The sequence below is a fragment of the Erpetoichthys calabaricus genome, chromosome 1 (genome assembly GCF_900747795.2).
Source record: "Erpetoichthys calabaricus chromosome 1, fErpCal1.3, whole genome shotgun sequence".
In the NCBI taxonomy this organism is placed as follows: Eukaryota; Metazoa; Chordata; class Cladistia; order Polypteriformes; family Polypteridae; genus Erpetoichthys; species Erpetoichthys calabaricus.
The window spans coordinates 313,310,628-313,332,195 of record NC_041394.2 but is presented as its reverse complement, the minus strand read 5'-3'; the positions used below and the strand labels follow the sequence as shown (position 1 = coordinate 313,332,195).

The 21,568-nt window shown below is 38.7% G+C and overlaps 1 protein-coding gene across 1 annotated transcript; it reads right to left on the bottom strand.

Moving 5' to 3' along the window:
• Positions 1–5,648: 5,648 nt before the first annotated feature.
• Positions 5,649–21,254, bottom strand: hsp90b1 (heat shock protein 90, beta (grp94), member 1). The gene is made up of 18 exons (XM_028817501.2): positions 21,087–21,254; positions 18,834–18,936; positions 17,908–18,049; positions 17,593–17,709; positions 16,832–17,163; positions 16,210–16,321; positions 15,972–16,100; positions 15,770–15,886; positions 15,484–15,621; positions 11,652–11,729; positions 10,138–10,203; positions 9,770–10,039; positions 9,313–9,558; positions 9,087–9,223; positions 8,901–8,979; positions 8,377–8,532; positions 6,570–6,668; positions 5,649–5,921 (listed from the first exon to the last, which is right to left on the bottom strand). The coding sequence occupies exons 1-18, from the start codon at positions 21,133–21,135 to the stop codon at positions 5,895–5,897; spliced, it is 2,397 nt and encodes a 798-aa protein (XP_028673334.1). The 5' UTR covers positions 21,136–21,254; the 3' UTR covers positions 5,649–5,894.
• Positions 21,255–21,568: the final 314 nt, after the last annotated feature.

Here is a 21,568-nt window from a genome sequence, read left to right as displayed (position 1 = left end):
TAACTCTGGACCAAGCATCATAAAGGAAGAATTGTAAGAGGCGAGAGAGAGAGGCCAACAAATTTGGAAGAAGGAAATGAAACCCAAAGGCGGGGTCTCAGATGAAATAAGGTTTACTGTTGTTTACCATGTCTCCAGTCATGAAGTCTCTTTCGGAGAGTCTGATATTAGAGTGTGCAGTAGTTATGGAGTTGAAGGCCATGCAAACATCCCATATATTTTTCTTAGTGGATGAAGCCCAAATCAAACTGCCAAAAGCACGCCAATGAGGAGGAAATATTATTGGGCAGAGTGACGATACAATCCTAGACCAGTTAGGGGCCAACATTACAATTGCTGGTGTTATACAGACTAATGACTTGTTTGCAATGAGTGCCTCATCTCATTCCTACATGAACTATATGAAATACTTGTACCAGAGGACAGCAAACAGAAGTAGTGCACCTATATTTGTTATGGTGTAGGATAAGGTGACATTGTACCACTCCACTGAAGTCACAAAGTGGTTTGGAGCACACTCCAGGATGTCCTCGCGTTTCCTGCTTCCATCTTCTCCCTTCTTAAACCCCATAGAGGATTTTTTTTTTTTTTTTTGCATAGAGGTGGTGGTTTGTGTCCACCATCCACATGACCAAATGTCCTTAACTGGATGCCATGAATTCCAAAATATTTCTAAGCATGGCTAAGGTTGGATTAGGCATACTAAAAGATACTTCCTTAGATGTATTGCTACAGAAGACTTTAGACGTGATATGGATAAGAACTCGTGGCCAAATCCAGTGAACAGGTAGGGGGAATTGCAAATGCAAATTGCAAAATCAAGACCATTAAAGTATGCTGTAACATGGTTTATTCATTCCTGGACAATTTACAGAGTGAGGGGTTTGTGATTTCTAATACTTTATACTATAGATAATGATGATCCACACTTGATTATTTGTAATGCTGTTATTGTTTTTTAGGTCTTTATTCTCTGTGTGACTGAGTGGTCTTCATGAAATGGAAACGTGATATGGTTTTGGTAGGATAAGTCAATTTTTAAACGTGGATTAATTGTTTTGGTGGTTGTAGTGCATTTGGGAGGTGGGATTACCTATTTGGTAATGCTTTGTGTTTTGTAGTAGACGGCTAACAGAATGTTTGGTTATATAGCACCCTGCTGTGTGGAGTACAAGTCCAAGGAGGTGATGCTCAAGCTTTATAACACACTGGTGAGGCCTTATCTGGAGTACTATCTGCAGTTTTGGTCTCCAGGCTATACAAATGACATAGCAGTGCCAGAAAAGATCTAGAGAAGAGCGACTAGGCTGATTCCAGGGCTAAAGGGGAAGAATTATGAAGAAAGATTAAAAGAGCTGAGATGTTTCTGTTTAAGCAAATGAAGATTAAGAGGAGACATGTCTGAAGTGTTTAAAATTATGAAGGGAATTAGTACAGTGGATCAAGAGTGTTATTTTAAAATGAATTCATCAAGAACATGAGGACACAGTTTGATACTTAAGGGTTTTTCTTCTCACAGAGACCTGCAGACACTTGGAATAAGCTACCAAGTAGTGTGGTAGACGGTAATTCTTTAGGGATTTTCAAAACTTGACTTGATGTTATTTTGGAAGAAGGTCCTACTGTGTTATTTTATCATTTTTCTACTTGTTAGATGTATTGGATTATGTGTTATAGTAGGATCTGTATGATATTTGTTGTGAAAGGTGATAACATTTCTGTGGTATAAAAGAAGTCAACTAGAGGCTGTGCTAATGCATGCTGAAATACTTCACCATAGATTTATTCTTGTCTGTGAAGGGTTAAGTTTATTGTCTTGCATACACATTAGAAGTTATCAATGAAGTATTTTCTGTCTTGTCACTCATGAAGAATTTAAACCTTACACAGTTTTGTGTTTTTCCTTAATGAGGTGAGATATTTTAGTAATGTAAGCTGTTTACTGAATGGTTGATACACTGGCCAAAACAGTAAGAGTCCTGTGTCCTGTAGTGTATAAATATCCCTGTCCTAATTCTCTAACCTTGGAGTGCTGCCTATAGTGTGCTGTACTCTCTCATGGCATTAAATAAACCCACTCAATCTTTCACTGCGGCCTTCAAGTCTCAACACTTTGATAGACGCACTCCTCCCGGAGCCCCAGACTAGAAGAGAGCAGCAAAAAAGTAACAGATAAGATGACCTATTTCTTCATTTCAACTGGAGGGCTGGTGGACAGACATCTGCCGAATTAACAGGGAGACAATGGATATCATTAACAGTTGAATTAGGCAAACTTTCTTTGAGGATTCCCCAGCCAAGAAAGGAGGAAAGGAAAAGTCAAGGAACTAAAAGTTTGAGGTGGCCACACAGATTGTTGGCAATTAGGGGATGGAATTACTCAAAAGTTGAAAGCAAGGTTTGGACAAGGGTTTGTGGACACTAAGTAGGTTATGCTCAAATATGGCAGGAAATCTGAGGAACCCTGTGAGAGAGAATGAAGCATCGCACAAGTCCTTAGCGTCTATAAAAGGGTATGTCAGATTTCTTCCACTGAACAACATTAAGAAAAGGGCAGAGCATTTTTTTCAGTGAGAATTGCTTGGTCAGGCAGAGCCTGTATGAAAACCAGTTCTGTATAGCAAGGAGAAATGTTATGCTGGTTTTGCTTATTTGATTCCTTTAGCAAGTCTGTCTCCCTGCATCCTTACTTAGGAGACACTCCAGTCTTTATGAAGCTGTTCATGGATGGCTGTGAATCCAGCACCTACTTCTATAGGATCTCACATAAAATCTGTCTCTCTGAGGAATAACATACTGTACTTACTGCTCTTCATAAACCTTCCATCTCCGCTGTCCCACATTGATGTGTGAAGATGGAGTTGTGCTGGGCTCATCTGTCTGTGTTTTAAGGAGATGATACCTGTTGTTTTACGTTCCTTGTTTTTATAGTGGATTTTAAGTTTTGGATTTCACTTTTTTGTATTTATTGATGACATTTAGGTGTTGGATCTGGGGAGGTTGTTTTGATTTGTGATAAAAATCACATTTGCACTTTTTTCACCATCCCTTTGCAATGTGTGTGTTTTTCCTCATCTGTCTGCTCATCTCGGTTACAGTACTGACGGTTAAGGGGTCAAGAGGCTCCCAGAATGGAAGGGAAGCTGGAGCTGACCCGCACCATCACACTACTCCCAGTATCTCCTTTGATTGCCTCTTTAGCCACTTTGTAGCTGTACTTGCACTGATCATTTAGGTCTCGTCAGGTTGTTTCATCAATGGGACTGGTGTCTGGGTTCCTCATTCCCTTCTGCCTTGGTTAGTAATCATTACTCATGGCCTCTCTAAAGTATCAAAAATGGACATGAGAAAAGTAATTGTACAGAGCTGGTATTCATTAGGTTTTTCCAACTGTAGCTCAAGACCATTGTATGAAATATGTCTGTGTGCAAAATAACACAGGAAAAGCACCAAGAATTGAAAAATCAGCCAAAATATGTGTGATCTCAGTATGGTATACGTTAATAATTATGGATAGATGTCTTTGAATGGAAAGAATTGGTTCCACAAGTTCTCCCTCATGCTGTCATTAAACATGGGGAAATATTTTGTTAATGCTGTAATTCAGGCAAAGATCTTCAAAGTCTTCAGCTGTTACATTGTCCATATCATTATCAGAGTGAAAATTTGCCTGAATGAACAATTGGATTATTAATAAAGAATGAGTTGGCCAAATTATACACAGACACAGGACTGAAGTGGCCTTGACAATAGTGTTAATGTCAACACAGGGTAGCTGTGCAGGGGTTAGTGGACTGGTCCATCACCTCATGAAATTCTAATAGAAGGTGGCAGCCTCCCTCAGCACTTTGACTGTTAAATTCACTTTCAGAAGAAAAGTTACAGCATTGCAAAGACTTATTCAGCTTCAACAACTGGTGAATGATACCATGTTCTATTGTCAGAAGTTGGTCACCCTTTCCAGCCAGATCATTTGTGTTACTACTCTGAAAGCTCTTGGAGAACTCTTAATTTCACCACATAGTCCCCAATAATTTCTCCTTTGTCTTTGGACAGAAAGCATATCTAACCTTTTAGCCATGTGAAAGGTGGTCTTACAAAACAGAATGGTGCTGGGTATATATAAGGGTAGGACCTGGTACAGTTGCTGGTTCTTAAGTGCTACACATAGTCCTGATACCCCCATCCAATCTTGTCTTTGACCATATTAATCACTAAATAGATGATCATTATTTCTCCAGTAAAACAAAGCAAGTGGCTCTTTAACTGGAAGAAAATTGCACTAGCCCTTGTGGTTGTGTATCTGCCAACAGGAAGAGAGTATGGAAAAGATACGATTGCTGTGCAACTTGTAGGATTCTAGACCTTGACCAAGTTTATTAGAACCAGTTAGGAGACCTGGGTTCGCTTCCCTTACCAGGTCCTCCCTGCATGGAGTTTGAATGTTCTCCCTGTGTTTGCATGGGTTTTCCTCCCACAGTCCAAAGACATGCAGGTTAGGTGCATTGGCGATTCTAAATTGTGTGTTCTAAATTGGGGTGTGTGTGTGTGTGTGTGTGCACATGCCCTGCAGTGGGCTGGTGCCCTGCCTTGTGTCCTGTGTTGGCTGGGATTGGCTCCAGCAGACCCCCCTGTGACCCTGTAGTTTAGGATATAGCAGGTTGGATAATAGATAAATCTCATCTAGAGACCGGTTTAGTAGTTTTGTCTTGTATTAGAAGACTGTAACAAGTCTACACTTTGTGATGATTTGTGCCCAGCTTCCACTTAGTTATATTACAAAAGGCATTTCTTCATGTTGTATGAACATTCAAACTTGTATGCCTGAAAGACAGGAGGACTGATTTAGATCATTTACAGTATGTTAATTAGAATGCCCCTGCAGATCTCCTCTTCTCCCCCCCCCCCCCAAGTTTTATTCCATGTTACTAAGTATTACATCATGTTTATATCTATAAACTTGTCACAAAACAGCTACACCATTTGTATAAAAACATGCTATATACATATCTCTACTCATATCAAAGAACACTCAGTGCTCCACAGCTAATCTAACCCCTAAAATTTGCATTTGAAATGGCCTAGGCCACTGCTCTCCTTGACTTTGCCTACCAAAATAGATAATTTGCTTTTCCTCCCAACTCAGCCAAACCTGAAATACATTTAGAATAAATGAAGCTTAATCTGCACTTTAAAAATGTCTCAACTCAAGACTTAAACATTGGTCATGGAGCAAGATACAATATAGAGGGAAAAATTAAAAAGCTAACGAGGTGTCTTTAAAATCAAATATTGCCCTTTCCTACCAAACAAACACTCATTTCAAATATTAAGCGAGTCTGTTAACAGCAGTTTGTTGCTGATCATATGGTGTACATCTCTATACTAGTAGAAACTTGGTTCCTTTGGATTGTTTCTTCATAGACTACTGTATATAAAAGCAGCAACTTTTGGACCTCACTTGTTTTGCACATCTCCACTCCAAGGACAAGCTGCTGCTATTCCAAGTATTGCCAAGAGACTGGTCGGGGTAAATCAGAGAACTGAAGTGTTATTTGTGCCCATAAGATGCCAGCCAGCACACAACTCATTAAGCATTTAGTTTTGTAGGTTTCTCTCAATCCTGTCCTATAAAAGAGGCTTACAAGAAGTTTTTGGAAACATTTAATGGTTCACTTTGAAGACATTGTCAGTTAAATATTAACAAAATTTACAATTCAAGAGGAATGTAAAAAACAAAAACAAAACACACAGCTTAAAAAACCCTCTTGAGCCCCTTCGTTTCCAGCCCCCAAAAAAGTGCAGAGTCCTGAACATGTCAGGACATAGTTGGTGAATGCTCTGCTTCCAACTGTGTACAAGAGCCAAACCCAGTCCCATAATACTTCAGTGCTTTACAATTCATCTTTTTCACTTGATGGCTGCAGGGGAGAAAGGAAAGGTCAGATAACATTACATCAGTTTCAAAATGATTGAAAGATTACAGATAGTCAAGTAAATCCATCTTGACCAACGTGCAAAAATATTAAATTTGAAAGCCATCTAAGTCTTCCTAAAAATGTTCTGGTAACATGCAAAAATTTACAGATTAGACAAAGTGAACACTGTCCAGTTTTACCAGGTTTTCAGTGGCACATGGTCTTCTCTGCTCAGAGCAGAACTTGACAGATGCAGCAAGCCAGTTACCACCACATCCTCCCCCACCTACTCCATAGGAGGACACTAGTAATGTTGCCACCATAAATCAGAGAACATTACATTTAAAAAAGGAAATTGGCCAAATCTTGCAGCTAGGTGTTAACTCCAAATTCCACTTTAACATCTTAGATTGGTGTTTGCTAGAATAGGGATCTAGGATAGTTAAGCTTGTAATGCCAGTTATGCATCTATAAACCAGAATAAGACATGGACCTCAAGTTGAAGTGGGCTCTGATCCAATCAGCATACCCTTATAAATACTAGATGCTTGAAGTATTTTCAGAACATAATGCAGCACACACATTTCATCCATTCATGCATCTATAAACTGTGCCAATAAATTAGAAATGTTTTATCCCTATACACCTTACCTGTTCGTTAGTGTCTTCTGTGATCTCCTCTTCATCTGCTATGTCATCTTCATTTTCTTCAGCTACATCTTCTGGCTCCTCTTCAGGTTCTTCCTCAACCTAAAAATACACACTAGTAAACTAAAAAGGACAACATGGGGTCTACAAATTCAGCTAAGATGGAGTGTGCCAACCTTGTATTTTAAATTAACTACCATGCTACTTAGTCATGTTTAAAGCCTTGTACCCTTGACTAAAATGATATTTTTAAAATCCAAATTACCGTTTAAGGGGTGTTCTTACATAAAAAGTTCCTTGAATCTGAATGGAACAAATGTGTTGGGAGCATAAATTTTTGAATGACAAAATTAAACAGAATTACACTTTACTTCCCGATGTGTGTATTCTTTTAAGCAGACATCTTGGATTTTAAAAATCTGTCATTTTTGTACAGAAAAATCCATGCAATCAACATTCTGCATATTTTCTTCTACAAGGATGGTGTACACTAAATTGGAAGTTTAACAAATATTCAGCATCTTTGGAACAGGAGAAGATTGAGGTGTATAGACTAAAACCCTGCATCACAACAGATTTATATACAGCACTTTTTCTATGCTCAAAGTGCTTATGAAAATACACACTGCAGTTAAAAACTTAAATAGGTTGAGCCCAGTAACATGCACTTGATGCTTGCCCAGCAGATGGAAGGAAAAAAAAAAAAAAAAAAATCACACTTGAGCCAAATCCATCTGCACTTTACCAAGAAAGTGATGTGTACATTTTAGTAACCCATTCCTGCTGTGGCATGCCAGTTTTATCTGCAGATGTTGTATAACATTACAATGCAAGAAATATTTCACAGCCAACAAATTAAAACAGGTCCGTCAGCTTCATTTGTTATGTGGCTGCTGAACTGTATTTTAATTTATTTATAAAGCACTTTAAAAACAACCTCAAGGCTGACCAAAGTGCTGTACAAAGAAAAACAACACATACACATAAGAACTGAAGAGATTCTTAATAGAAAGTATAAGTATACAAATAGCCAACATATTATACAGGGTTAAAAGCCAGAGTAAAAATGTTTTTAAATAGGATTTAAAAAGGCAGCTAGCGAAGGAGCCTGCCTAATGTACAACGGCAAATCATTCCAGAGTTTTGGGGCTGCAACTGAAAAAGCTCTATCACCTCGGAGTTTGCATCGTGCCTTGGGAATGGGTAAAAGCATCTGGTCTGCTGACCTGAGAGAGTGAGACGGTACGTAAGGGTGCAGTAGTTCCGACAAAGAGGGGCACACCCATTAAAAGATTTAAAACCAAATACTGTACAAGGATCTTAAAATGGATTCAAAAACGAATTGGAAGCCAGTGGAGGGAAGCCAAAATCGGGGTAACATGCTCATGCTTTCTTGTGCCAGTTAAAAATCGAGCAGCAGCGTTTTGCACCAACTGTAGGCGAGCCATGGAGGCCTGGCTAATTCCAAAAAGAAGCGCATTGCAGTAATCTAGGCGAGATGTTATAAAAGCATGTATCACCGTTTCAAGATTGCACTTAGACAACACAGGCTTGATTTTTGACAGCCGCCTCAACTGGAAAAAGCAAGGTTTTACCACTGCGTTCACATGGTTAACAAGTTTTAATGTGGAATCCATTTTTACACCTAAATTTGTGATCATGGATTTCTCAAATTGAGCCACAGTGGAAAGGTCAGTGTGGCTGCTGAACTGTACTATTAGAAGTCCAGAGACTTAGGGAGTGAAGAGTCTTAATTGGATTTATTCCAAACTACAGAAAAAGAACAGGTCATTGCAGGAGACGATCTTACCTTCTCACTGAGGTCTACATTCATGCTAAGTCGCAGCATTCTTTCAATTCTTTCACCATATGCTTTGGTATCCACCAGCTGGTAACCTGAACGAAGAGTGGCAGTCTCAAATAATACAACAGCCATGTCTGAAGCAGTCTGGTCTTCCTTATTTTCCTTTAAGGACAGCATGAAAAACACATTAAGGCTTCTGACATTCAAAATTAAAGGGGGATGTGAAACAATTACTCTTAAAATACTATGCATCCTCTGCACATTTGGTTATTTAGTCATTAAAGCCAATTGGAAATGTGTGAATTAACAGGTTTATTTTGGAATTAGATTGGATACCCTGCCTCTTGCGTCAGTCACCTAGGGGCATGGTGGCCTCTTTGGACTTGGGAGTTCCAGAGTGACCGACCCCCTTTACTCAGGATCAAAAACCTCACATGAAAAGTTGACTAAAACACTAGTTTTTACAGAAATATGCTGAAATAGTTATGAAACACAATAACCAATACATAACTTGCCAACTGACCACTTACCTGTACACGTTTCAAAAGTTCCTTAATAAGGGGGTGTCTAGGGTTAACCTCCAGCGTCTTTTTCTGACTGGCATAGTAACTACAGAGAGGAAAAAAAAAAAAAAACCCCACACAAGTTGACATTCCTCAAATTAAATTTGATCAATTACATACTAAACTAAAATTTCACATGCTCTCCACACTCACTTTGTAGAAATGTCTTTGCCAGTCTGGTAAGCTTGTGCTTTCATGATCCTTTCCATATTTCCAGACCATCCATACTGGCTTGCAACTAGAGCACAAGGAGAGTCTGTGAGCCTCTGGGACAGCACAACCTTCTCAACCTAAAAAATATCAAAACATACCTGTAACTCCATATAACCACTTGTGCATCGACTCCAAGATAACCACACTGTTTAAAGCATAATCCTACCTTGTCATGGAGAGCTGTGTCCTTCAACCAGGTGGTGAGAGGCTCATATTCTTTTTCTAAAGTTTCCCTCTTCTCCTTTGCCTTTTCACTTTCATCAAATTTCAGACCTTCTTTTGCAACATTCTGGAATCTCTTTCCATCAAATTCAGGGAGAGCTTGAATGCAGTACTCATCAACTGGCTCTGTCAAATAAACCACTTCATATCCCTTTTTCAACAGCTGCTCAACAAAAGGAGATGATTCTGCCTGTTTAAAGTAGAGGAAATTACAATTATCTCCCATGCAGTAAAGACTTCGATAAAAACTGTACACTAGCCAATTGTCTTACAGCACAAGCACTGGCTTCTGATCTGGTCCAAGTCCTACACAGAATTTGTCATGAGTTGTACTAGCTAATAATTATATCTGTTAGACCACAGGTAGGGGGACCTACACATTTTTTTTTCCACTACTATACCTCTTTCCTGCTTGTGCCAGCCATAAAGTAGATCTTGTCCTGTTTTTCTTTCATGCGTTCAACATAACTTTCAAGACTGCTAAGCACAGTCTCGCTGTGAGAAGTCTGGAATCGCAGCAGTTTGGCTAGACGTGTTCTATTGGAGTGGTCCTCAATTACACCAAGCTTAATGTTGGTTCCAAACTCTTTCCAAAATTTGTCATTGTATTTATCATCTGCAATCTTCTTGATCATATCTAGAGTTTTGCGTACAAGTTTCTTGCGTATAACCTATCAGAAAGAAATACAATTGTTGCACTTGCTTTCATGGAAGTGAAAGAATAATTTCCATGATTTACACTAGCAAAGCACTGCAAATACATTCTCACCTTTAGCAATTTATGTTGCTGCAATGTTTCTCTGGATACATTTAGAGGAAGATCATCAGAGTCAACCTAAAAATCCAAAAGGAACAGTTTTCACATTGCAATTCTTGGAAAAGGGAATCTGCAATTTACCATCTGAAAAATGCTAGAAGTTCATACAGCAACCAGTACATGTCCCTAAATACAATCAAAATGATTAAGGTGTTTTACATTCTCTTCTGGCACTTTGTTTTCCTACCAACTTGCAGAAATAGTTTAAATATAAAATTTAGTTAACGTACAGAAATCAAGACCAAGACAATGTTTTTCCCCCCTCAGACAAGCTCGGTGTCCAATAGTTAAGTTTATAGAATAGTGTTTGTTTAGTTCTCCATAACCATACACCAGGAACATTTAAGACTGAACAGTGCCAGAAAGGCAACAATAAATCTGGCAATGTCCATTTCTTCTCACCCAGCTTTTACTGTGTAAAGGCAGAACTGTGACGATGCAGGTTCACTCCATGCTCCCATTCAGTTTCTGGGAGCTCTGAACCCGACACCATTGGTAATGTCACCGACGAGCTAGACAGTGAGGCACAACAAAGCAAGGGGATGGTGCAAAAAGTGCCAAAGTGCTTTTATTTAAAACCAGCAAACAAAACAGTGTTCAAATAAATAGTGTCTCAAAATCTTTATCTATAAAAACAAGTGAAAGGGCGGAGGTTAAAATCAGTTAGGAAAAAAAAAATCCTTTAAAAACGAGGTTAAAACAATGGATGGAAGCAGTGTTTAAAAATCAACCCAGTGCCTTTCTACTGGTGACTCCCCTGCTTCTCCCATCCAGGCTATGCACCAGGGGAGTCACCCTACATGCAGCGGACCTTCTGCTCAACTGATTTGGAGGCCTCCCGATCCCTGGCTTCCCCCAACAGCCAGGACACTCACACTGGGGATTCTACTCCAAATCTCCGACTCCTGCTGCGGCGAGCCAACCTTCTCCCGGTCACTCCTGCTCCCAACAAGCGCTCAGCAGGAGCGACAACTACTGTCGGCCCTCGGGTACTGGCCAAACACCCCACTCGGGCTCGCCTTTCCCAGCTGCCTGTATACAGCACGAGCCTGCACTTGCTCGCTCTTCTCTCCTGCATCAGCTTTCCTTTACCTGCTTCCAGCCTTCTCCTGCAACTTCCACATTAGTCTTTCTTCTTTTCCTCCTAGCCGCCTCACGCTTCTATTTATTATGGGGACGTGGATCAAATGTGGCAATTAGCAGCTCCCAGGAAAAATTACAGATGCGGATGACTCCTCACCTGTGCACTTGAGTGAGGACCGCCAGCATCACGAATTCCAACGGGATCCGCTTGGCCACACAAACACCATGCCCCCTCAATAAGCTGTGAGTGCGGCGATTCATTTAAAAAGTGGCCTTTGACGTGAGCTTTGGACCCGCTACACCACAAGAACAGCAGTTGTATAACTAATTCATATTTAATAAGTACAATCTGTGTCAAGTATAAAACACCATCATCTACTTACCACACCTCTAATGAAATTCAGGTATTTGGGCATCATATCATGGAAGTCATCTGTGATAAATACTCTGCGGACAAAAAGCTGCAAATAAAGAGGAAAAAATTTATGCAACAACTTGGACCTGAAAAGGAGCAACTTATTACAGTACAAATTGTGCTAACTATTGAAACCCAGGTGTTCAACTTTAGGAACAGGCAATGCTCAGCAATGCCAGATCACATTAGTCTAATGCATTTAATATACCAAGGGGGTCTCTGCCCTAGTTGGACAAAAAGTCCTTGAAAATTTAAGTATAAAATGCATCAGAGAAAGGGCAGTAGTTTAAACCTAAAACTTGTGTTGTCATAGGCATTTATTGCAACCATCATCGAAAATTAAATTCTCCTGGCACTTTAAAATTTTCTTGGGTGGAGTTATCACTTTAAATCTGTTATGTCCCCATGTTTGTAGTAAAGGAGAAATTCTCCTTTTATTGAAAATGGATACCAAAGTTCCTAACACAGGCTTCTATGGGGATCAATGCGTAACAAGTGCAAACAATTTCAAAATGTTCATAAAATTTTATTCCCTTGAATTACAAAATCCAGTCAGATGCTCACCATACCCAATACAAAATTTTGGCTAAAATAGTGTTAAGCCACTTTCAGAAAGTCCTTCTGTATCCTGGAATACCCAGGATAAAATTGAGTGAATGAACCACTAGTGTCAAGTGACCATAATGAAATTCAGTGTCTTGGAAGAGCATGGATGCAAAACTGAAACTAACTTTGGTAGGGAAAATATTGTGCATACATGGCAAAGTCTGAAGATGGACTGGGATATGGTTTAAGTGTGGAGACAATCTAGGAGCAGTGAAACAGGTTTAAAAATGTTCTACATATAATGCAGGACCGGTGCATCCAAAAATTTGTAATTAGTAGGAAATTAAACTCTGCAATGGTTAAAAAAAGGTAATAAGACTGGCAACTCCAATATAAGTCATAGGGCCCATGAGAGCACCCAGTAAAATATAGCAGATAAGGGAACGATGACCCAAAGAGATTCGGTATTTTAGTAGTACAAGAACAGTCAAGGAGGAGCTCAAATGCATTAGAAATTAAAGGGGAATTAAATACAGACCATGAAATAGCAGATGCTCTAAACTTGCATTTTTTCTGCGAGAACATCCCAGCAGTAAAAAGGACTACTAATGGAGGTACAGAGCGACTTGGAAATTGTAGTTCTTAAACAGGCTGAAATCCGAACAATTACCAGGACCAGATGATATTTATGCTGGTGTTAAGGAGATCAGCAAGTACATATAAAAACCACGGACATATTTTAGGAAGTCACTGAGCACTAGAGAAATTCAGAAGGACTGGAAAATGGCAAATATCCAGTTATTTAAAAAAAATGACTGAGCAGATCAAAGCAACTATGGGCCAGTAAGCTTAAACATGCGTAACAAGTTAATTAATGGAAAGAATTAAGGAAAAGATTAAGCAACACATGACAAGACCAGGAGTTTTACTGAACAGTCAAGCATGTGTTCAGAAGGCTACAGGGGATGAGTTATGAAGAAAAAAGTTAGAGCCTTTTCAGTTTGGGCGAAATGAAATTAAGGAGCAATGTTTAAACTTAAGGGACTTGCTTGAGTAGATACTTTAAAATGAGTTCATCAAGAACGTGGCGACAGATGGAAACTTGTTAAAGGCAAATTTCACATAAGCATTAGGAAGTTTTTAAATCACACTGAACTACAAACACATGGAACAAGTTATCAAGTTGCATGGTAGATGACTAAGGACCTTCCAAACTACTTGTTATTTTGGAAGAATTCAGAGGATAGGACTGACTAGCTTTGATGGGCTGAAATTGCCTATCCATGTAGATTGTTCTAGTGTTAAATTTTTGGTTGAATACTCAAGGTTCTGTTTTGTGATAAGAAATGAAACCTGAAAATTAAAATTTGACGGGCTGTAAAACAGGCAAAAAGTTAACCACAAAGAAAATACATGAAATGCTTGCTTAGCAAGGAACTTGACAAGATTAAAAGTGGTAGTTGGTTTCTCAGCATTTTAGAAATTGCAGTCAATTTTTTTAAGTAGGTGTCTGGGGTGGGGGGTTGGAATACATACACACATACAATTCTACAGGTGCCTACAGGTGGAAGGCAGCATATTCTAACATTAAGTTGGGAGAATCTTACAGCGGGGCAAAAAAGTATTTAGTCAGCCACCAATTGTGCAAGTTCTCCCACTTAAAAAGATGAGAAGCAGCCTGTAATTTTCATCATAGGTATACCTCAACTACGAGAGACAAAATGAGAAAAAAAATCCAGAAAAATCACATCGTCTGATTTTTAAAGAATTTATTTGCAAATTATGGTGGAAAATAAGTATTTGGTCACCTATAAAATACCAAGCAAGATTTCTGGCTCTCACAGACCTAACTTCTTCTGTAAGAGGCTCCTCTGTCCTCCACTTGTTACCTGTATTAATGGCACCGGTTTGAACTCGTTATCAATATAAAAGACCCCTGTCCACAACCTCAAACAGTTACACTCCAAACTCCACTATGGCCAAGACCAAAGAGCTGTCTAAGGACACCAGAAACAAAATTGTAGACCTGCACCAGGCGGGGAAGACTGAATCTGCAATAGGTAAGCAGCTTGGTGTGAAGAAATCAACTGTGGGAGCAATTATTAGAAAATGGAAGACATACAAGACCACTCATAATCTCCCTCGATCTGGGGCTCCATGCAAGATCTCACCCCGTGGGGTCAAAATGATCACAAGAACGGTGAGCAAAAATCCCAGAACCACACAGGGGGACCTAGTGAATGGTCCCAGCTCTCTACAGGTCAAAGTACCAAAGGCTACCATCAGGAACACACTACGCCGCCAGGGACTCAAATCCTGCAGTGCCAGACGTACTGGCTTAAGCAGGGGGACACATGTGCAGGCCCGTCTGAAGTTTGCTAGAGAGCATTTGGATGATCCAGAAGAGGACTGGGAGAATGTCATATGGTCAGATGAAACCAAAATAGAACTTTTTGGTAAAAACTGTACTCGTCGTGTTTGGAGAAAGAATGCCGAGTTGCATCCAAAGAACACCATACCTACTGTAAAGCATGGGGGTGGAAAATGCTTTGGGGCTCTTTTTCTGAAAAGGGACCAGAACGACTGATCCGTGTAAAAGAAAGAATGAATGAGGCCATGTATCGTCAGATTTTGAGTGAAAACCTCCTTCCATCAGCAAGGGCATTGAAGATGAAACGTGGCTGGGTCTTTCAGCATGACAATGATCCCAAACACACCGCCCGGGTAACGAAGGAGTGGCTTCGGAAGAAGCATTTCATGGTCCTGGAGTGACCTAGCCAGTCTCCAGATCTCAACCTCATAGAAAATCTTTGGAGGGAGTTAAAAGTCCGTGTTGCCCAGCGACAGCCCCAAAACATCACTGCTCTAGAGGAGATCCGCATGGAGGAATGGGCCAAAATACCAGCAACAGTGTATGAAAACCTTGTGAAGACTTGCAGAAAACGTTTGACCTCTGTCATTGCCAACAAAGGGTATATAACGAAGTATTGAGATGAACTTTAGTTATTGACCAACTACTTCCCCCCCACCATAATTTGCAAATAAATTCTTCAAAAAAATCAGACAATGTGATTTTCTCTCATTTTGTCTCTCATAGTTGAGGTATACCTATGATGAAAATTACAGGCCTCTCATCTTTTTAAGTGGAAGAACTTGCACAATTGGTGGCTGACTATACTGCCTATAAAAGATATCATTAAATATAGCTGAAAGTTATGTATACTAGAATTTTAAAACGACCTGGCAATACTTACCTTTATGAAATCATTCTTCTTTGAACCATATTCATCAAAAAGTCCTCTTGGAGCAACATTAGGCACAAACAATATAGATTTGAATGTCACCTCTCCTTCAGCTGTAAAGTGGATGAAACTCATTGGATCTTCTGAATCCTGTAAACAAAAAACAAAATTCAGAATGGTAATAAGTTAAACTGGATATAAAACTAGGGAATTTTTTTTTTAAATATATAAATTAACCTAGCCTGCAAGAAAAAAAAAAAAAATTGTGGTAATGCACATTTGTTCATCCGACACCTACTCTAGAGAAGGTTTTATAAAATGCTTTGTACTCGTCCTCTTCAACTTCTTTAGGTAGTCTCTGCCAGATGGGTTTTATATCATTCATCAGCTCCCAATCCCAGACTGTTTTTTCAACCTGATAAACAAAAAGTTAAATTACAAAAAGCATTATTTAAACATTCAGTGGGGAAGGGAGAAGTGGACACCAAATACTATTTTACTTTTTTAGTTTTGGCTTTTTCTTTGTGTTCTTCTTCCTCCTCTACTTCAGCTTCTTCGTCTGTCTCCACCTCATCTTTTTTCTCTTGCTCTTCTGTCTCATCTTCAATGGGTTCTTCCACAGTTTCAGTCTATATTGAAAATTCATAAAATTTAATGAAACCAGTTAATCCAACAGGTTTACTATTTTTGGATAGAAAAATAGTACTATTACATATCAAAATGATTTGCAAGACCAACCTTGCTAGACCAGACGTAGATAGGGAAGTTGATAAACTGGGAGTATTTCTTCACCAAATTCTTGATGGTTTCAAGTTCAAGGAAATCTGATGCTTCTTCCTTCATTACAAGCCTAAACAAAAACAATGTACAGTCTGCAATTCAGTATACACAACTTGTCAAACCAGGTACGGCGAGAGGTGGCCATTCAAAAAAAAAAAAAAAAAAAAAAAAAAAATCTACTAGATTTCATCTATGTAATATCAGCTTTCTGCAAAACACTTAACTCCAGACCTTTTCCGAGACTTAAAACTGTGCAAAATGTAAAAATTGTACAAGTTTAGTAGCTTGAAACAGACTAATATTGACAAGTACTTGCTTTAAGGCAAAATATACCCCATATCTGCCTTTACAGCAGAGACCTTAATATGAAAAGGATCCATGCAAGGAGCGATTTAATAGTACAACAATCTTGTGCCAATTCAATCTTGCAAAAACATTGTATAACCACAAAGTAGAAAGAAATTCAGTTTGTCACTGCTTGCATAGGTGTGCATCGCTGAAAACTCAAGATACAAGTGTTAAGCTGTATCTATTTGGGGGGGTGGGGGGTTTGGATACGAGTAGGTGGAAGAACACTTACGTGATAGTAGTACCACGGCCCAGTGTGGTGCCACGAGGATCTTCAATTACTGAAAATTCATTAGAATCAGACTCCCAGATGTGCTGTGTGTCATTGTTGTGCTTAGATGCAACAATAACCTTGTCCGCCACAAGGAAGGCAGAGTAGAAGCCAACCCCAAACTGTCCAATAAGCTCAGATGTGGATTGACCTTCTGTCTGCATCTCTGTAATCTTGTTCAAAAACTCGCTTGTTCCAGATTTTGCAATGGTACCTAAATTCTTCACCAGCTCATCCTTTGTCATTCCTATTCCTGTGTCAGTTATATGCAGTATGTTCTTCTCTTTATCAGACTAAAGAGAAAAGAAAAATGTTCTCACAGCAATCACGTGTAAAAGAGGTCCTTGTTTAACATCTGGGACAGCTGCATGTTAACATTGAATGCATGTTTAGTTTACGCATTCTTATATAAACTAAAGGTTGCAGCTACACAAATTCACTGTAAAACTTTTTTACAAAAAAAAAAAAAAAAAAAAAGTGTGTCATTCTACTTATATAACTCAGTGTTAAAGTGGGCTTAACTGGTTACATTGATAAGCAAATCTTAAGTTCCTAGCACATGTCAAAGACAACTGAAATACTAGGAGGTTAACCCAACCCAAAAACCAGGGGCTCCAGTAACCAAGAGATTCCTACATTGACAAAATCATGTTTGTCCTCTACAAAATTACTGTCAAATTAAAAAAGCTACTTAAATTAATTTCAAAATTACTTTAACAAACCTTAATTTTTATTGTCAGCTCTTCATTACCAGAGAGGGCATTATCATCTGTGAGAGACAGCAGTCTAATCTTATCCAAAGCATCAGAGGCATTGGAAATAAGTTCCCTGAGGAAAATCTGTTTAAAAAAAATAATAAATAAAAAACAACAAAAAAAAAAAAAACACACCACACAAGTGAGTAGACTACATTGACAAAGTGTCTATTACTGAATTACAACTCCTTCAGGTAAACAATGACCACTATTTTCCATTTGAATGAAAATAAAAATATAAACAGACATGTCAAAAGGAAGAATCAATTGTTTCACACTTACCTCCTTATTTTTGTATAAAGAGTTAATAATTAATTTCATCATTCGATTAACTTCAGCCTGAAAGACGTGCTTCTCCGATTTTTCTCTAAGTTCTTTTATCTGAGCAGCATTCAGGCCATCTAGTTGGATTGCCTCCTCTTCTCTATTAAAAAAAAAAAAAAAAAAAACTCTTTCAGCTTATATATTTAAAAAAAAAAAAAAAAAAAAAACCACCAGGACAACAGTACAGCATAAGCAACTATGCTTTCTACAGCAAGTGTGAATCTTAACAGTGATAGGGAGGAAAGCAATTTGTAAAATCACTCCCAAGAGTGTTCCAAAGAATAGAGTTTCTATATTTTGACATTTGAATGTGATGCAGCACATCAATCACAATATTGGTTACAAAATATTCAATAGTACATTTCTTGGGGACATGCTTTACAGTGGATTTGTACTCATTTTATTGGTTCCTGTTATTTAAAACAGTAATTCACAATAGCATGCTATTTATCTGCCGAAGCCTTTTGAGGACTGAGTTCAAGTCTCGATTAGTGCATTCATTTAGTTATTAAAAAAAAAAAGTTTACAAAAACAAAATACATATTAAAGTTTAACTGTGCCAGCTATCACTGTTCTTAGTTATGTCTCCAGAAACTCACATTTGTAATGAATGGAAACTACCCCTTTAAATGAGTTTGAATGTGTGAGTTTCTAAAATGAAACCTACAGGGTAATTCTAGACTGACAAAGGTAAATGTAATTTAAGTGTCCGTTTTAATGACATGAAAAGCTTTCCTTGGTCCAAAACTGAAATGGAATAAAAAACCACTAGTCAACAAGGACATGTTTGGATATCGCCACCTTGTAACATGCTAAAATACTTTACTGAGATTGTCAAAAATACACTTGCAAGAGACTAAACTGAAAAGCTTAAAGGACTTTACCTTTTAACAACCTCATCATCCGTCCTGGACCCATCCCTACTTTTCCCCAGATCCTCTTCAATTGTACCATCAACATCAACATCCTCATCTGCACAAACTGAAGCTGCAAAAAGAATACTTGTTAAAAGGTGGCAGGGTTCCTTTGAAAACACTATTAAAAACAATTCTGTATAAAACTATTTTAAAATGTTTGAACTAATTATTTTCCACAACAGACACTGGCATTACAGTTTAAGGAAAAAAAGCTTCAGCCGCTGATCATGACAACAATGGACAGGTATAGGTTGTTGGGGGCGCTATTCAAAAATAACTTGGACAGATGAGATACCGTATCTGTTAGGCCTGCTATCAAAGCATATTAAAGTGTTAAAATACTTCCATCACACCCTCTTATTGACATGCATGAACTTGTGCTAATGTACATGCCCTTCTTGTATAATGGGATGGTCAAGAAGGGGAAATATCACTGAGAAGCAGCATTTTTGAAGCGCAATTGAACTCCAGGCACCTATAGTGAGGACACCTCTACAGTGTGCCTATAAAACATCTTTACCAATAAATTAATGGAGACTATTTCCTCTTGCAAACTTTTTTTTTTAGGAAATGCTGCAACTTTGCCTTGAAAAACCAGACACCTTCACATGCATGCACTTTGCTTCATTGTGCCCTTTAGGCATCAAAATGCAGCCACTGTCCCAAACATTACTTACAAATCTCAAGTAACAATAAAATTTCATTTTTTTATGCATTTGAAAAATTGGGTTTAGTGACTACATCACTGAGTCTTTGGTAAGGGTATAATAGGCAAGTGCTTTCATCTCTACTGAAAAGAATTTATAAAGTGAAGGCATGCATTCTAACCTGAAATATTACTGATGTAGGTCAATGTAGTTTTTAAAAAAAAAAAAAAAAAAACATAGTTGGCCCTTAAATTTGCAATGCAAATGTGGGGTTTGTATTAAAAAGGATTTTAGATTTGTGGTGGAAGTCTCCATACTATACTCCTCTAGTGCACTGTCAAAGGTCAAGAAAGTCACTCAAATTTAATTAGAGCAATACCTTAGCTACTAGACAACGACACCAATTAAAGAGCACACTCGTGTATAACTCGCTAGGGCATTTAAATTGTGCGAAAAACGGTTGTCTATTCAGGTAGCATTTTGACAACAGACGTTTAGAAGTATTATCTTGCTTACAATAAAATCGTTAACTTTAACTCTAAATATGCAGGTTTCCTTAAAAGAGTCAACGACAAGGTCTCTGCCAATTTATTCTTACCAGAACACTACGCCGATCGCCTTGTTAGGGGGCTTATGATTAAATCAGTTAACATTAGAACCGATCACTGCAAGACAGGCAAATTTAAGGGCACATGTATGGTCTTGCAGGTCCCAATTTCTGTCAAGTATGACGCCAACCGTGATGCAGTTCTTTTCCTGCAAAGCACAGGAAAATAGTACGTTTTCATCACATTGAAATGCAACGTCGAATGTGAAGTTCACAGCCGGAACCATCTAGCTAGCAGTGGGTACGTTTCTGCTCTTTTCCAAAAGGGAGCAGAGCTCCCTCCATATGCTGACAAGTAGGCCACCAGGTGCCTTAACTTCTCACTCACCGGCAACCATATGTGAACTTGGAACTCAAATACGTAAATTTTAAGGGGCAATACACTTTTAGATTATCCAAATCTACCCAAACCGCACCTCATCGCAATAAACATAATCTGAACAATTAATACCTACTTTAGAAATTAAAAGCAGAAAAAGACTAACCAAATATAGAAACTCGGCACAACTAACCAATGAAAAAACGACAAGTGGCAAGTCAAGGATGGACGACCCCTCAAGTGGGAGGATACATCTGTAAGAATTTTCTAGAATGAAGGCGCGAGCTGGGAGGAAAAAAAAAACTTGCAAACCGAAGCAAACGACCAGGAGGATGGAGTGAGAACTACGGTGACTGGAGAAACTTTAAACTTGTATTAACGTGTATGAGTCTTTTTATATGTACTCCAAAAACCTCACGATTAATTACAATCATAGCACAGCTTGCAAATAAATTCTATAGTAATTACGACAATGCTCAGAAAATTAATATTTCAAAGCATGCGAGGACTATAGACATTTATAAAAAAAATAAGCGCATCACCTAAACGACTTTCAGGTTTGACAGCTTGTCAGGTATTTCTAAAAAGGCAGGTGTAGTAAGAAGCAGCAACTCGCTTTAAATTTAGCGCATCATATAAATACTTACTAAACGCCAAAAGAGCGCAAAGCGCTGCCACTAGCCACCACCTCTTCATGTTGACAGCAAACTTCCACCAAAGAACAGATTTGACTAGGCTAGACAAACGCTCCCTCCTACAACTCGCCAAACACGAAACAACACTCTTAATAGCCGAACTCCTGTCGTTCAAGCTTCCTTTATTACAGCCTTTCCGCGTCGCACAAGAGAAAACGCGACATATCCAATTGAAGCTCAACACGCAAAACTACTAGCCAATCGCAGCCTAGGAGCAAGCTAGTCCTAGCCAATCGCTTCCTTCCATGTCCTACTTACTACGTCTATCGCGTGGCTCCCTCCTATTGGTTCAGTGATGTATCATAGTTTCGTTGCTGTGCCGTATTACCCATAATAAACGATTTTAAATCTTTTAACTACCTAACAAGTTTTTAATATATTGAGCGCATTATATAAGACTTGAGTCTCCGTAAAGAAAACATTTTCAGTGTTCA